Here is a 17,493-nt window from a genome sequence, read left to right as displayed (position 1 = left end):
GTCAATATATACACACAGTCAATATATACACACACGTGGACAATATATACACACACAATCAATGCACACAGTCAATATATACACACACAATCAATGCACACACTGTCAATATGCACACACACAATCGATATACACACACACAATCAACACACATACAGTCAATATATACACACAATCAATACACAGACACTTGGTCAATATATGCATACCCAATCAATACATACAGTCAATACATACACACAATCAATACACACACATAGTCAGTATGTACATACACAATCAATACATACATAGTCAATAAAAACACAAACACACACAGATCCAATTACACACAGACTACGCAAATACTTTCTTGATTTTAATTCTGAACTTGGATCTATATTTTGCCCCATTGAGAGGGAGCTCTTTATGTTAAGTTGACAGAAAATTAACCTTGATATGAACTGAAGTGGAGAAAATGGAGAGGCCAGGATCCCCATGGCAACGCTAGCTGGACAAACATGTCTGAATTGTAATTTGGGCCTGTGCAGAGGCCTTTATTGCAAAGAGGGCAGTGATAGGTTGTAAGGAAGGCATATGGAATACTCCCCTTCATTGGCAGAGGTATTAAATACAAAAGTATCGATATAATGCTGGAACTGTATAAAATGCTGGTGAGGCCATAACTGGAATATTGTGTACAGTTCTGGTCACCGCATTACAGGAAGGATGTGATGTTCTGGAGAGAGTGCAGAGGAGGTTTACAAGAATGTTGCCAGATCTGGAGAATTGTTGCTACGAGAGGAGATTAGAGAGGTTGGAACTGTTTTCTTTGGAACAGAGAAGGCTGAGGGGGGACATGATTGAAATGTACAAACTTGAGAGAGGTAGAGATAGAGTTGACAGGAGGAACCTTTGCAGAGAGTTCAAAAACCAGGGGACGTAGATTCAAGCTAAGTGGCAGAAGATGTAGAGGGGAAATGTGGAGAAACATTTTTACAGAGAGGGTGGTGGGTGTCTGGAATTCGCTGCCTGAGTTAGTGGTGGAGATAGAGATCCTAAACTGTATTAGGATCTGCACCTTAAATGCTGCAAGTCACAGAGCTATGGGCCAGGTGCAGGAAAATGGAATTAAAAAGGTCATCTGGAGCATTTGGGTCAGCATGGTTAAGATGGGCCAAATGGTCCCCTTTCATGCTGCATCATTTCTATGGTTTTGATTTTAATTTAATGTATTATTGTCACATGTACTGGTACATAGTGAAACATATTGTTTCTTGTGCGCTATACAGACAAAGCATACCATTCATAAAGTACATAGGGGAGAAGGAAAGGAGAGGGTGTAGAATGTAATGTTACAGTCACAGGTAAGGTGTAGAGAAAGATCAATGCAATTAAGTCCATTCAAAAGTCTGACGGCAGCAGGGAAGAAGCTATTCTTGAGTCTGTTGGTACATGATCACAGACTTCTGTATCTTTTTCCCAAAGAATGTCCGGGAAGCTTAATTATCTTGGCTGCTTTGCCGAGGCAACGAGAAGTGTAGATGGAGTAAATAGGTGAGATTGTTCGTGAGGAGAAATTAAGGAGAGTGGATCACCATTTCCTGGAGTTTTGAGAGGTGATCTCATTGAAAATGTATACAATCCTTGGAGAGTCGAGGTTGAGAGAATCTGGGCACTGGGTAGATGGGGCAGGGGGTACAGGGGGGAGGGGGGGAGTCAGTGGAGTGACACAGGGGCTGGAACGAGGGATGGTCATAGTCTGTGGATAAGGAACCGGCCATCTTGGATTGAGGTGAGGAGAAATATCTTTGCTCAGAGGACGGAGAGTGTCTGGAATTCGCTCCCTCAGAGGGTTGTATGTCCGTCAACACTGAGTGGATGCAGGACCTGTATTGCTAGAGTTTTGGACACTGTCAGGGCAGGAAAGTGGAGTGATCTGAGTGAATGGCAGAGCGGTGTGGAGGGTTCGAATCCTCCCGATGGTCTCTCCAACGTAGTTGGGTTTAACCGGATTAAACAGTCGATCTTTGTGGAGGTCACTCGAGCAAGATTAAAGAACGGACTATTGTTTCACTCACATTTATTCTGTATTTTCAATAAAAAGAAAGTATGTACACAAAGTATCTACAATATTACAACATGGTCACTATAAAAAAAACCTGAGGACGGTTTATACAATCGTAGAATCATAAAATAATACAACAAAGGAGGCCATTTGATCCATCATATCCATACTAGCTCTATCCAATTAGTCCCGATTCACCAGCACCCCCATCCCCCATTGTAGCTCTCTAAAAACAGATCCTTTTTGAAAGTTTCTATTGAACCTGCTTCCATCGCCCTTTCAGGCAGTGCCTTCCAGATCATAACAACTCGCTGTGTGTCCAAAATAAAATTCTCCCCATCTCCCCCTCCCCCTCTGGTTCTTTTCCTGATTCTCTTCGATCCGTGTCCCTTCTGGTCACCAAGCCTCCTGTCACTGGAAACACTTCCTCCTCAGTCACTCCATCCAAACCCCCTCGTGATTCTGAACACCTCGATTCAATCTCCCCCTTAACATTCTCTGCTCCGAGGAGAACAATCCCGGATTCTCCCAGTTTCCCCCACATAGAATCCCTACAGTGCAGAAGGAGGCTATTTGGCCCATCGAGTCTGCACCAACCACAATCCCAGCCAAGTCCTATCCCCATAACCCCATGGTCCCCCTGTCACTAAGGGACAATTTAGCATGGCCACCTTTGGACTGTGGGAGGAAACCGGAGCACCCGGAGGAAACCCACGCAGACATGGGAGAATGTGCAAGCTCCATACAGACAGTGACCCAAGCTGGGAATTGAACCCAAATCCCTGGTGCTGTGAGGCAGCAGTGCTAACCATTGTGCTGCCCCCATCACCTCTGGAAACATCCCAATAAATTTCCTTCGCACCCTCTTCCTTACTTCTTCGATAAATACAACGCAGGAAAGGGCAGAATATTCTGGAACTTCTGTTGGAAACAAGAGTTTCTAAAGAGTATTGGAGTGAGGATGGGAGAGAGGGAGGGAGAAGTGGGTCAGAGACCTAAGTTCCAAAACTGAAAATGTCAACCAGAATCATGGTCCCTGATTGAAAGGGAGACTTCAATTTGAAAATAATGATGCTATAATTGGTGAGTGATTATTGTAGAAATACATAATTAGAAATAAAAATATATATCTTACAATTACGTAGAAAGAGAGGTGCTCAGTATGATCGTAGCTGATCTCAATTCTGGCTCCTCCTCATGGTCCCCCACTTGTCAATCAAATCTCTGCCTCAAACTTATTGAATAAGTCGCAACCCCCACTGTCTCTCTGAGGGGGGGGGAGAATTCCTCAGACTGACACCCCCCCTCCGACACAAGAAATTCCTCCTCATCTCCCTCTTCAATGGGAGACCCCCTCATGCTGAATCTCTGCACCCCACCCCCCAGTTCCAGATTGCCCCAGGAGTGATTGGGGGGGGGGGGGGGGGGGGGAGGTGGGGAAACATCCTCCAGGTGTCCACCCTGTCAATAACAACCACCTGAGAGAGATATCGCTGCCCCTAGTGTAAATTCTCCCTGGATCTATCCGGGATTGGTCCGATCTCTTGGATTCTTGTTGATCCAGTTGTTCCGTAGGAGAATAATTTCCCCCCAGTTGGCGGAGGTCCGAGACCGTCCTGTCGCCCCTCTCGGGTCACTTTATGACCCTTTCATGTCCCGGGGGGGCTTTATATTTTGCTACACAAGGTCTATCAATGGCTGGATGGACACAAAGGAGCCGCGGATCCCCCAGTCTATGGAAATATTCCTCAGTGACTATTTGCCTGCTCTAATCCCTCGTGCCTTTCTCCGCAGGGGGCCTGACATGCTCGCTGGTGATTCTGGCACTTCGACTGTGGTGGCTGCATTTCACTGTCTCAGTTGCTGCTTGTAGGCTTCGCTGATGAGACTGCGCAGATCCTCAAAGCCCCCTGCCAGAGCCTCCACTTTCGCAGCCAAGGTCCCCAGGTCCCTCTCCAGCTGGTTGTAGGAATCCATCATCCTGGTGTTCATATCGAACAGCAGCATCTGTGTCTTAAACATGGGAACAGCAATGTTAGGCCTCAGGCTTTGACTGCTCGATCAATCAGGCAAGATATGGTGTTCCCCTCCCTCCCTGAGGTTCACCATGGAATGAATCCCTCAAACCCCTCCCATTATACACCACCCCAATGGATCAAACCCCTTCCCATTCACTCCCACTGTACACAATCCCAATGGATCAAACTCCTTCCCATTCACTCCCACTGTACACAATCCCAATGGATCAAACCCCTTCCCGTTCACTCCCACTGTACACAATCCCAATGGATCAAACTCCCTCCCATTCACTCCCACTGTACACAATCCCAATGGATCAAACCCCTTCCTATTCACTCCCACTGTACACAATCCCAATGGATCAAACCCCTTCCCGTTCACTCCCACTGTACACAATCCCAATGGATCAAACCCCTTCCCGTTCACTCCCACTGTACACAATCCCAATGGATCAAACCCCTTCCCGTTCACTCCCACTGTACACAATCCCAATGGATCAAACCCCTTCCCGTTCACTCCCACTGTACACAATCCCAATGGATCAAACCCCTTCCCGTTCACTCCCACTGTACACAATCCCAATGGATCAAACCCCTTCCCGTTCACTCCCACTGTACACAATCCCAATGGATCAAACCCCTTCCCGTTCACTCCCACTGTACACAATCCCAATGGATCAAACCCCTTCCCGTTCACTCCCACTGTACACAATCCCAATGGATCAAACCCCTTCCCGTTCACTCCCACTGTACACAATCCCAATGGATCAAACCCCTTCCCGTTCACTCCCACTGTACACAATCCCAATGGATCAAACCCCTTCCCGTTCACTCCCACTGTACACAATCCCAATGGATCAAACCCCTTCCCGTTCACTCCCACTGTACACAATCCCAATGGATCAAACCCCTTCCCGTTCACTCCCACTGTACACAATCCCAATGGATCAAACCCCTTCCCGTTCACTCCCACTGTACACAATCCCAATGGATCAAACCCCTTCCCGTTCACTCCCACTGTACACAATCCCAATGGATCAAACCCCTTCCCGTTCACTCCCACTGTACACAATCCCAATGGATCAAACCCCTTCCCGTTCACTCCCACTGTACACAATCCCAATGGATCAAACTCCTTCCCGTTCACTCCCACTGTACACAATCCCAATGGATCAAACTCCTTCCCGTTCACTCCCACTGTACACAATCCCAATGGATCAAACTCCTTCCCGTTCACTCCCACTGTACACAATCCCAATGGATCAAACCCCTTCCCGTTCACTCCCACTGTACACAATCCCAATGGATCAAACTCCTTCCCATTCACTCCCACTGTACACAATCCCAATGGATCAAACCCCTTCCCATTCACTCCCACTGTACACAATCCCAATGGATCAAACTCCTTCCCATTCACTCCCACTGTACACAATCCCAATGGATCAAACCCCTTCCCATTCATTCCCATTGTACACAATCCTGTTATCGGACAATAAATTTTATGAAATTGGGTACACAATATGGAGGCAGATTAAAGTTGCACTCAGAGCCTCTCCATTAAAGGTCACAAGGGAACAGACACAGACTCGCAGGCAAGGACAGGCTTTTAGAATGCAAATGAGGGCTCGAACACAAGGGGAACCGGACAGGATGGCATCTACAGGAACTAAATTAAAAAGTACACCCCCATCCAACCAAATCAGCACCTCTGCTCTAATCAAGCAACCCTCTATGGAGACACTTAAAGATTAGCAATAACTAAGGAAGCTTCCCTGGCCCCACAAGCTTCCTGAGATCAGTCAAACACCCATTGTTCAAACCCCGGATATTCTAGACCATTAATAAACCCATCAGACAGAAACGATTAACGCACACTTAAAAACATCATTACAATACTTGAAGACATCGAAACAGGATGGTCAGAATCGAATACTGGAAACAAACCATTAGCATTTGAATTGTACAACGTATCAAGTTCAGGTATAACTATAGCCCATTGCGGCGGGTCTTTAGAGTGCTTTCGGGACAGTTTGGTTTGTATGTCCTGACTGCACCTCCGTCAACGTTAAAATAAAGCTGTATCGCTGTTGAACCTGACTCTGAGTCCATAGTGGTCGTGTTCGCCCACTCGCGCTAACAATCCCAATGGATCAAACCCCTTCCCATTCACTCCCGCTGTACACAATCCCAATGGATCAAACCCCTTCCCATTCACTCCCACTGTACACAATCCCAATGGATCAAACCCCTTCCCATTCACTCCCGCTGTACACAATCCCAATGGATCAAACCCCTTCCCATTCACTCCCGCTGTACACAATCCCAATGGAACAAACCCCTTCCCGTTCACTCCCACTGTACACAATCCCAATGGATCAAACCCCTTCCCATTCACTCCCACTGTACACAATCCCAATGGATCAAACCCCTTCCCGTTCACTCCCACTGTACACAATCCCAGTGGATCAAACCCCTTCCCATTCACTCCTGAGTTGGGTTCATCGGAATTGTGTACAATGGAAGTGAATGGGAATAGATTGTTCTTTTGGGAATGTGAATGTGAAAGTGATTGTGATCATTTGATTGAGAATGGGGAAGGAGCTGGGTTCATTGGGAGTGGGATTGGGAAAGGGGCTGGGTTCACTGGGAGTGGGATTGGGAAAGGGGCTGGGTTCACTGGGAGTGGGATTGGGAAAGGGGCTGGGTTCACTGGGAGTGGGATTGGGAAAGGGGCTGGGTTCACTGGGAGTGGGATTGGGAAAGGGGCTGGGTTCATTGGGAGTGGGAAAGAGATCAGGATCATTGTGAATGGGAATGGTAAAGGATGTGGATTCACTGGGATTGGGAAAAGTGGTTGGGTTTATTAGGAATAGGAAAGGGATTAGGGTAATTGGAAATGGGAATGGTAAAGGATTTGGATTCATTGCAAATAGAAAAGGGATTGGATTCATTGGGAATGGGAAAAGAATTGGGTTCATTGGAATAAGAAAGGGATTGGTTTCATTGGGAATGGGACTGGGCTCATTGGGATTGGAAATAGGATTGGGGTCATTGGGAATGTGAAAGGAATTAGGATCCTTGGGAATGGGAAAGGGATTGGGATCATTGGGATTGGATGCATTAGGAATGGGATTGAGAATATTGGGATTGGGATTGGGAAAGGGTTTGGGTTCATTGGAAATGGAAATGAGATTGGGGTCATTAGGAATAGGAATGGAATTGCAGTCATTGTGAATGGGAATGGGATCAGAGTCATTGGGATTGGGGATTCAAGTGGGATTGAGGTCATTGGGAATAGGATGTACTGCCCAGATCTGCAGTTCCTCCAGCACCTCAGCAAGTTACTAATTTGTCAGGGAGGCCATTCCTGGAATCCGGATGTGGATAATAATCACACAACATGGAGGAGGGAGCCGGATCTGGAGGGGAATCAATGTCTGTTACCTTAGAGATATCCATCATGGAGGTGACCAGAACTCGAAGCTTCCTCTGCTTCAGTTTTGCTTTCCGGAATCTGACAGGACAAATTGGCTTTAGTTACAACGAGGACATTATAGTTCATCCATATCGGGTGGCACACCCACCTCAGATAACAGAGATCGACATCCAGTGCAGTACTGAAGGAGTGCCGCACTGTCAGAGGGTCAGTGCTGAGGGAGTGCCGCACTGTCAGGGGGTCAGTGCTGAGGGAGTGCCGCACTGTCAGAGGGTCAGTGCTGAGGGAGTACCGCACTGTCAGAGGGTCAGTACTGAGGGAGTGCCGCACTGTCAGAGGGTCAGTACTGAGGGAGTGCCGCACTGTCAGAGGGTCAGTGCTGAGGGAGTGCCGCACTGTCAGAGGGTCAGTGCTGAGGGAGTGCCTCACTGTCAGTGGGTCGGTGTTGAGGGAGTGCCGCACTGTCAGAGGGTCAGTACTGAGGGAGTGCCGCACTGTCAGAGGGTCAGTGCTGAGGGAGTGCCGCACTGTCAGAGGGTCAGTACTGAGGGAGTGCCGCACTGTCAGAGGGTCAGTGCTGAGGGAGTGCCGCACTGTCAGAGGGTCAGTGCTGAGGGAGTGCCGCACTGTCAGAGGGTCAGTACTGAGGGAGTGCCGCACTGTCAGAGGGTCAGTGCTGAGGGAGTGCCGCACTGTCAGAGGGTCAGTGCTGAGGGAGTGCCGCACTGTCAGAGGGTCAGTGCTGAGGGAGTGCCGCACTGTCAGTGGGTCGGTGTTGAGGGAGTGCCGCACTGTCAGAGGGTCAGTACTGAGGGAGTGCCGCACTGTCAGAGGGTCAGTGCTGAGGGAGTGCCGCACTGTCAGAGGGTCAGTGCTGAGGGAGTGCCGCACTGTCAGAGGGTCAGTGCTGAGGGAGTGCCGCACTGTCAGAGGGTCAGTACTGAGGGAGTGCCGCACTGTCAGAGGGTCAGTACTGAGGGAGTGCCGCACTGTCAGAGGGTCAGTGCTGAGGGAGTGCCGCACTGTCAGAGGGTCAGTACTGAGGGCGTGCCGCACTGTCAGAGGGTCAGTGCTGAGGGAGTGCCGCACTGTCAGAGGGTCAGTGCTGAGGGAGTGCCGCACTGTCAGAGGGTCAGTGCTGAGGGAGTGCCGCACTGTCAGAGGGTCAGTACTGAGGGAGTGCCGCACTGTCAGAGGGTCAGTACTGAGGGAGTGCCGCACTGTCAGAGGGTCAGTGCTGAGGGAGTGCCGCACTGTCAGAGGGTCAGTGCTGAGGGAGTGCCGCACTGTCAGAGGGTCAGTGCTGAGGGAGTGCCGCACTGTCAGAGGGTCAGTGCTGAGGGAGTGCCGCACTGTCAGAGGGTCAGTGCTGAGGGAGTGCCGCACCGTCAGAGGGTCAGTGCTGAGGGAGTGCCGCACCGTCAGAGGGTCAGTACTGAGGGAGTGCCGCACTGTCAGAGGGTCAGTGCTGAGGGAGTGCCGCACTGTCAGAGGGTCAGTGCTGAGGGAGTGCTGCACTGTCAGAGGGTCAGTACTGAGGGAGTGCCGCACTGTCAGAGGGTCAGTGCTGAGGGAGTGCTGCACTGTCAGAGGGTCAGTCCTGAGGGAATGCTGCACTGTCAGAGGGTCAGTCCTGAGGGAATGCTGCACTGTCAGAGGGTCAGTGCTGAGGGAGTGATGAAGGAACAGCCAATATATCTCCAAGTTGGGTCAGTTGCAGGTGACGGTGATCCCCATCTTCCTGTTGCCCTGGTTTAATGGTCAGATGAGCCTGTCCAGGCCCTGGTTGAGAATGTGGGATGTTGCACTGCGATGTTGGGCACTGTGGGTATTGATGTATTTACCCTTGGTGGCAATGTGCCACATTGAACCTTCGAACCGAGCCCCAGGCAAGGCGAAGAACCAGAATCACTCACCGACAGACTGTGGCAAGTACCTCGCGATGATATCTCCGAATCCTCTTGCTATCACACTTCCTCCTGTATTTGTACAGTAACCAAGTGACTCCAATCAGATCCGCTGCAATCTTCTGTACCTGTTGTCAAACCAATAACTAGAGTTGTAGATCAAGACTCAGAACAAGTCCTGGATTTCAGCACCGGGGTTGTGAATAGAGTGTTTGGTCGGACTCATTTTAAAGAGAAAATCGATGCTTAACTCTCCCATCGAAGACCATCCCTCTAATCCCCAACTCATCCATCAAAGACCATCCCTCTAATCCCCTAACCCTCCCATCGAAGACCATCCCTCTAATCCCCTAACCCTCCCATCGAAGACCATCCCTCTAATCCCCTAACTCTCCATCGAAGACCATCCCTCTAATCCCCTAACCCTCCCATCGAAGACCATCCCTCTAATCCCCCAACTCTCCATCGAAGACCATCCCTCTAATCCCCTAACTCTCCCATTGAAGACCATCCCTCTAATCCCCTAACTCTCCCATTGAAGACCACCCCTCTAATCCCCTAACTCATCCATCAAAGTCCATACCTCTAAACCCCAAACTCTCCATTGAAGACCATCCTTCTAAACCTCAAACTCTCCATAGAAGACCATCCCTCTAATCCCCTAACTCTTCATCGAAGACCATCTCTCTAATCCTCTAACCATCCTATTGAAGACAATTCCTCAAATCCCCTAACTCTCCATCAAAGTACAAAGAACAAAGAAAATTACAGCACAGGAACAGGGTCTTCAGCCCTCCAAGCCTGTACTGACCATGCTGCCCGACTGAACTAAAACCCCCTACCCTTCCGAGGACCATATCCCTCTATTTCCACCATATTCATGCACTTGTCAAGACACCCCTTAAAACTCACTATCATATCCGTTTCTACTACCCCACCCCGGCAACGAGTTCCAGGCACCCACCACTCTCTGTAAAAAATCTGCCTCATGTATCTCCTTTATACCTTTACCCTCGAATGTCAAACCTGTGCCCCCTAGTAATTGACCCTTCCACCCTGGGAAAAAGCTTCTGACTATCCACTCTGTCCATGCCTCTCATAATCCTGAAGGCTTCTATCAGATCGCCCCTCAACCTCCATCGCTCAAGTGAGAATGAACGAAGTTTCTCCAACTTGTCCTCATAGCTAATGCCCTCCACAGCAGGCAACATCCTGACAAATCGTTTCTGTACCCTCTCAAAATCCTGTACATCCTTCTGGTAGTGTGGCGACCAGAATTGAACATTATATTTCAAGTGCGGCCTAACTAAGGTTCTATAAAGCGTCAACATGACTTGCCAATTTTTAAACTCAATACCCCAGCCGATGAAGGTAAGCATGCTGTATGCCTTCTTGACTACCTTCTCCACCTGCGTTGCCACTTTCAGTGACCTGTGTACCTGAACACCCAGATCCCTCTGCCTATCAATACTTTTAAGAGTTCTGCCATTTACTGTATATTTCCTGTCTGTATTAGTGCTTCCAAAATGCATTACCTCACATTTATCTGGATTAAACTCCATCTGCCATCTCTCTGTCCAAGTCTCCAACTGATCCATATCCTGCTCTATCCTCTGATGGTCCTCATCGCTATCCACAAATCCACCAACCTTTGTGTCGTCCACAAACTTACTCATCAAACCAGTTACATTTTCCTCCAAATCACTTATATATATTACAAACAGCAAAGGTCCCAGCACTGATCCCTGAGTAACACCACTTGTCACAGCCCTCCATTCAGAAACACACCCTTTTCACTGCTACCCTCTGTCTTCTTTGACCGAGCCAGTTTTGTACCCACTTTGCCAGCTCACCTCTGATCCCATGTGCCTTCACCTTCTGCACCAGTCTGCCATGAGGGACCTTGTCAAAGGCCTTACTGAAGTCCATGTAGACAACATCCACTGCCCTACCCTCATCAATCATCTTCATCACTTCCTCAAAAAACTCGATCAAGTCCGTGAGACACGACCTCCCCTTCACAAAACCATGTTGCCTCTCACTAATACATCCACTTATTTCCAAGTGGGAATAAATCCTGTCTCAAAGAATCCTCTCCAATAATTTCCCTACCACTGATACAAGGCTCACCAGCCTGTAATTCCCTGGATTATTCTTGCTACCCTTCTTAAACAAAGGAACAACATTGGCTATTCTCCAATCCTCTGGGACCTCCCCTGTAGCCAGTGAGGATATGAAGATTTCTCTCGAGGCCCCAGCAATTTCCTCCCTTGCCTCTCTCAGTATTCTGGGGTAAATCCCATCAGGGCCCTGGGGACTTAGTGTTTCTCAAGAACCCCACTACTTCCTCTTTTTTGCTCTCAATATGACTGAAACTATCGACACACCCTTTCCCAGACTCATAACCAAGTCCTTCTCTTTGGTGAATATTGACACAAAGTTCTCATTTAATACCTCGCCCATTTCCTCTGGCTCCATGCGTAGATTCCCTCCCCTGACCTTGAGTGGGCCAATCCTCTCCCTGGCTACTCTCTTGCTCTTTATAGATGTACAAAAGCCTTGGGATTTTCTTAATCCTGCTGGCCAATGATTTTTTGTGACTCCTTTTCGCCCTCCTTACTCCTTGCTTAAGTTTCTTTCTACTTTCCCTGTATTCCACACTTGCTCCGTGTGTTCGCAGCCTCCTGTCTTTGATAAATACTCCTTTATCTCTTTGACTAGGCTCACAATATCTCTCGTTATCCAAGATTACTCCCTGAGCACGTGCTCCCTTGTTCCGAGTCCTCACCTCCTTGGCCAGTTGGATGTCCTGCATGAAGTTATGGACGAGTTTTTCATCTTTACTCAGTTCCAGCTTCTTGACAATCACAGCGATGAGTAAGGCCGTGCAGCTTACTCCCTTTGGGAGAGAAATACAGAACCGGCGTCACATTCTGCCCGAGGGTGACATTTCTATAGCACCTTTCATCATGCCAGCTTGGCCCAAAGCACATCACAGCCAATGATTTTCTAGCATAATCACCATTGTTACTGAGGAAACACAGCACTCCCTCAGTACTGACCCTCTGACAGTGCGGCACTCCCTCAGTACTGACCCTCTGACAGTGCGGCGCTCCCTCAGTACTGACCCTCTGACAGTGCGGCACTCCCTCAGTACTGACCCTCTGACAGTGCAGCACTCCCTCAGCACTGACCCTCTGACAGTGCGGCACTCCCTCAGCACTGACCCTCTGACAGTGCGGCACTCCCTCAGCACTGACCCTCTGACAGTGCGGCACTCCCTCAGCACTGACCCTCTGACAGTGCGGCACTCCCTCAGCTCTGACCCTCTGACAGTGCGGCACTCCCTCAGTACTGACCCTCTGACAGTGCGGCACTCCCTCAGTACTGACCCTCTGACAGTGCGGCACTCCCTCAGCACTGACCCTCTGACAGTGCGGCACTCCCTCAGCACTGACCCTCTGACAGTGCGGCACTCCCTCAGCACTGACCCTCTGACAGTGCGGCACTCCCTCAGCACTGACCCTCTGACAGTGCGGCGCTCCCTCAGTACTGACCCTCTGACAGTGCGGCGCTCCCTCAGCACTGACCCTCTGACAGTGCGGCACTCCCTCAGCACTGGCCCTCTGACAGTGCGGCACTCCCTCAGCACTGACTCTCTGACAGTGCGGCACTCCCTCAGCACTGACTCTCTGACAGTGCGGCACTCCCTCAGCACTGACTCTCTGACAGTGCGGCACTCCCTCAGCACTGACCCTCTGACAGTGCGGCACTCCCTCAACACTGACTCTCTGACAGTGCGGCACTCCCTCAGCACTGACTCTCTGACAGTGCGGCACTCCCTCAGCACTGACCCTCTGACAGTGCGGCACTCCCTCAGCACTGACCCTCTGACAGTGCGGCACTCCCTCAGCACTGACCCTCTGACAGTGCGGCACTCCCTCAGCACTGACCCTCTGACAGTGCGGCACTCCCTCAGTACTGACCCTCTGACAGTGCGGCACTCCCTCAGCACTGACCCTCTGACAGTGCGGCACTCCCTCAGCACTGACCCTCTGACAGTGCGGCACTCCCTCAGCACTGACCCTCTGACAGTGCGGCACTCCCTCAGCACTGACCCTCTGACAGTGCGGCACTCCCTCAGCACTGACCCTCTGACAGTGCGGCACTCCCTCAGCACTGACCCTCTGACAGTGCGGCACTCCCTCAGCACTGACCCTCTGACAGTGCGGCACTCCCTCAGCACTGACCCTCTGACAGTGCGGCACTCCCTCAGCACTGACCCTCTGACAGTGCGGCACTCCCTCAGCACTGAGAATGCTACCCACTGAGCCAAGGTATACCCAACAGTTCTGGGTCACAACTAAACCACGCAAAACCTTCAATGGGGTTTGATTTTCAGTGGTTAGTGGTAGATGATTTTGGACCTAATATTGTACAATGAGATAAGGCCGCAGCGCAAGGGATCTTCTTGGCAATAGTGATCATAACATAAGAATTTTGCATTCAGTTTGAGGATGTGAATTTTGGGTTTGGAATTAGTGTTTGCGGAATTCTCCCCCCTCCCCCAGGAAGACAGTGGGGATTGTCGCCCATTGAAAAGGTTTGAGGCTGAAGTTGAGATTTGATTGAAGGGGGGGGAGGTCGAGGCTCGTCGGGGAAGGGGTCAGGGCTGAAAGTGGGGTAAAGGCCACAATCTGATTGGACACTGACCGTATCTTATGGGGAGAGGGGTGGATCGAGATATTGAATTCAATTAAAGCAAAATACTGCGGATGCTGGAAATCTGAAACGAAAACAGAAAATGCTGGAAAACCTCAGCAGGTCTGACGACATCAGTGGACAGAGAATAGAGGCAACGTTTTGAGTCGGGGTGACCCTTCGTCAGAGTTCTGCTGAGATTTTCCAGCATTTTCTGTTTTTGTTATTGAATTTGATGATCACAATGAACGGGGCAGGAGAGGCTCGAAGGGCTGAATGGCCTCCTCCTGCTTCTGAGGAGGGGCTGGTAATCCAAACCGAGGGAGGTCTTTGCAAGCGGGTCTCCCAGATCCGGACGGGGGTCCCTGCTTACCTCACCGTAGTGAGGCTGCCTTCCCGCCCCCCCCCCCAATATTTCCCCGCGTGTCTTACCATCACACCAGTTACCAGACAGATCATCTTGCCGCAGAGGGTCTGAGGAACCATGTCACCGTAGCCGATAGTGAGGAATGTGATAGGGATGAGCCACATGGAGGTGAGGAAGTCATTTGTGCTATTGTGCTGCTGTCTGAGGGGAGGAGGGGAAATGAGACAATTGTCAACGCGTTTGTCTGTCACAAATTATTTAACATTTCATTTTACTCAGGATGTGTGTGGTGGGGTCACAGGCTGGGCGCATCATTTATTCCCAACCCTGATTACCCCTCAGGAAGATAGTGGGTACAAAGAACAGCACAGGAACAGGCCCTTCGGCCCTCCAAGCCTGCGCCAATCATGTTGTCCCATCTACACCAACCACTCATATCCCTCCATTCCCCGCCTGTTCATGTGTCCGTCCAGATAAGTCTTAAATGTCACTAACGTATCTGCCTCAACCACCTTACTGGGCAGTGCATTCCAGGCCCCCACCACCCTCTGTGTAAAAAAACATCCCCTTCACATCTCCACTTTCCCCCCCCGCTTACCGTGAACTTGGGCCCTCCCCTGCAATTTGCTACCAACATGTTCACACTCTCTATCCCTCTCATCATTTTATAAACTCCTATCAGCTCGCCCCTCGGCCTCCGTCTTTCCAGGGAGAACAATCCCAGTTTATTCAATCTCTCCTCATCGCGAACACCCTCCATACCAGGCAACATCCTGGTGTTCCTACACCTTGGGTTGGATGAGCCGCCATCTTGAACCTGCTGCAGTCCCTGAAGTGTAGGTACACCCACTGTGCTGTTAGGGAGGGAGTGCCAGGATTTAGACCCAGCGACAGTGAAGGAACGGCCGATATATTTCCAACTCGGGATGGTGAGTGACTTGGAGGGGAACCTCCAGGTGGGGGTGTTCCCAGGTATCTGCTGCCCTTGTCCTTCTAGATGGTAGAGGTGGTGGGTTTGGAAGGTGCTGCCTAAGGAGCCTTGGTGAGATGCTGCAGTGCATCTTGTAGATGGTACACACGGCCGTCACTGTGCGTCGGGGGGTGGAGGGAGTGAGTGTTTGGGGTTAGTGTGTGAATCGAGCGGGGCTGCTTTGTCCTGGATGGTGTCGAGCTTCTCGAGTGTTGTTGGAGCTGCACCCATCCAGGCAAGTGGGGAGTATTCCATCACACTCCTGACTTGTGTCCTTGTAGATGGTGTCAGGCTTTGGGAGTCAGGAGGTGAGTTACTCACCACAGGATTCCCAGCCTCTGACCTGCTGGGACACAATGTTCCACTGAAGCAAAGACTTTTTGAGTAAAGCCAATCAAGGTTTATGATTAAAGGAACAGGAGGAGGCCCCATTCAGCCCCTCGAGCCTGTTACACAGGAACAGGAGGAGGCCCCATTCAGCCCCCTGTTACACAGGAACAGGAGGAGGCCCCATTCAGCCCCCTGTTACACAAGAACAGGAGGAGGCCCCATTCAGCCGCCTGTTACACAAGAACAGGAGGAGGCCCCATTCAGCCCCTCGAGCCTGTTACACAGGAACAGGAGGAGGCCCCATTCAGTCCCTCGATCCTGTTACACAGGAACAGGAGGAGGCCCCATTCGGCCCCTCGAGCCTGTTACACAGGAACAGGAGGAGGCCCTATTCAGCCTCTCGAGCCTGTTACACAGGAACAGGAGGAGGCCCCATTCAGCCCCCTGTTACACAGGAACAGGAGGAGGCCATTCTAATCCTCTATCCTGTCCCTCCACTCAATGGCTGATCTGCGATCTATCTCCATTTACCCGTCTTCACTCTGCATCCCTTAATCCCTTTGGAAAATAAAAATCTCCCAGATCGAAAATGAACAATTGGAACAATCTGGGTTTGGGAGCGAGAATTCTCAAATTCTCCTGCCCTTTGTGTGCGGGAATCTTGCCCCATTTCACTCTCAAAAGGTCGGCCTCTCGACCCTGACCCCTCGTCCCAGACTCCTCCCAACAGGTGTAAATAGTTTCTGTCTATCTGCTCTGTCTGTTCCCCGCAATATACCACTTTGTAATTTAACCCATGGAGAGCCAGGACAATCCCTGTCCACAGGGAGGAGAGCGCTTGGAGCTCTGGTAACAGGGGCCTCCCATCGGGTCTCTTACCTCTCGCACAGGCTGAGTGTCCATGACGCCACGAACCAGACAAAGAGGACAAAGAGGAGCAGAATCTTCCCCGGGCTCCGGTTCATGAGAACCTTCAGGACAAAGTGAAACTTGAGGTTGATCTTGTTGAGGGAGCCGATGGTCTGGTACGAGGGGTTGAGGACGTCACTGTACATGAGGACCACTCGTGGCACCAGGTAGATACGGAGGAACATGAGGATGGACAAGGCGCTGGGCGCATCGCAGAGCAGGGCCTCAGAGGGCCAATCGCCGAGCATCATGGGAAACGGGTGGATGGCGCAGGTCAGGAGTTCAAAGGTCAAGCACAGCATCCTCTCCACGGTGAAAGCCACCCTCCACTCGCGAATGCTCTCGTCCAGCATGAAGAGCTGAGGGGTAAAGGTCATGAGAGGGTCAGTCAACAGGGGGCAAAGGATGGGAGGCTAACACAGGTGGGGAGGGGGGGGACATGGGGGAGTAGGTCATTCGGCCCCTAAGGTAGGGAGGGTCATACGGGGCTGGAGGAGGTTACAGAGACAGGGAGGGTTATAGGGGCTGGAGGAGGTTACAGAGATAGGGAGGGGGTGTAGGGGCTGGAGGAGGTTACAGAGATAGGGAGGGTTATAGGGGCTGGAGGAGGTTACAGAGATAGGGAGGGGTGTAGGGGCTGGAGGAGGTTACAGAGATAGGGAGGGTTATGGGGCTGGAGGAAGTTACAGAGACAGGGAGGGTTATAGGGGCTGGAGGAGGTTACAGAGATAGGGAGGGTTGTAGGGCTGGAGGAGGTTACAGAGATAGGGAGGGTTATAGGGGCTGGAGGAGGTTACAGAGATAGGGA

General features: G+C 50.6%; 1 protein-coding gene across 1 annotated transcript; it reads right to left on the bottom strand.

Moving 5' to 3' along the window:
• Positions 1–3,472: 3,472 nt before the first annotated feature.
• LOC145339039 (intermediate conductance calcium-activated potassium channel protein 4-like) lies at positions 3,473–17,039 on the bottom strand. Its single transcript, XM_080183464.1, has 6 exons — positions 16,656–17,039; positions 14,542–14,677; positions 12,197–12,307; positions 9,418–9,536; positions 7,510–7,579; positions 3,473–4,060 (listed from the first exon to the last, which is right to left on the bottom strand). The coding sequence occupies exons 1-6, from the start codon at positions 17,036–17,038 to the stop codon at positions 3,896–3,898; spliced, it is 984 nt and encodes a 327-aa protein (XP_080039590.1). The 5' UTR covers position 17,039; the 3' UTR covers positions 3,473–3,895.
• Between the last annotated feature and the right edge of the window lie 454 nt (positions 17,040–17,493).

The sequence above is a fragment of the Carcharhinus amblyrhynchos genome, unplaced genomic scaffold, assembly GCF_965287045.1.
Source record: "Carcharhinus amblyrhynchos unplaced genomic scaffold, sCarAmb.v2.hapA chromosome_294, whole genome shotgun sequence".
In the NCBI taxonomy this organism is placed as follows: domain Eukaryota; kingdom Metazoa; phylum Chordata; class Chondrichthyes; order Carcharhiniformes; family Carcharhinidae; genus Carcharhinus; species Carcharhinus amblyrhynchos.
This window is presented reverse-complemented; position numbering and strand designations above follow the sequence as displayed.

What these genes read in the sequence shown, in the direction of transcription:
- LOC145339039 (XM_080183464.1), bottom strand. Translation starts at nt 17,038, where the DNA reads ATGCTGGACGAGAGCATTCGCGAGTGGAGGGTGGCTTTCACCGTGGAG. An exon ending in ACACTCAGCCTGTGCGAGAG is followed by an intron (nt 14,678 to 16,655) that starts GTAAGAGACCCG and finishes TCCTCCCCTCAG; the next exon opens with ACAGCAGCACAATAGCACAA. An exon ending in ACATCCAACTGGCCAAGGAG is followed by an intron (nt 9,537 to 12,196) that starts GTGAGGACTCGG and finishes GTTTGACAACAG; the next exon opens with GTACAGAAGATTGCAGCGGA.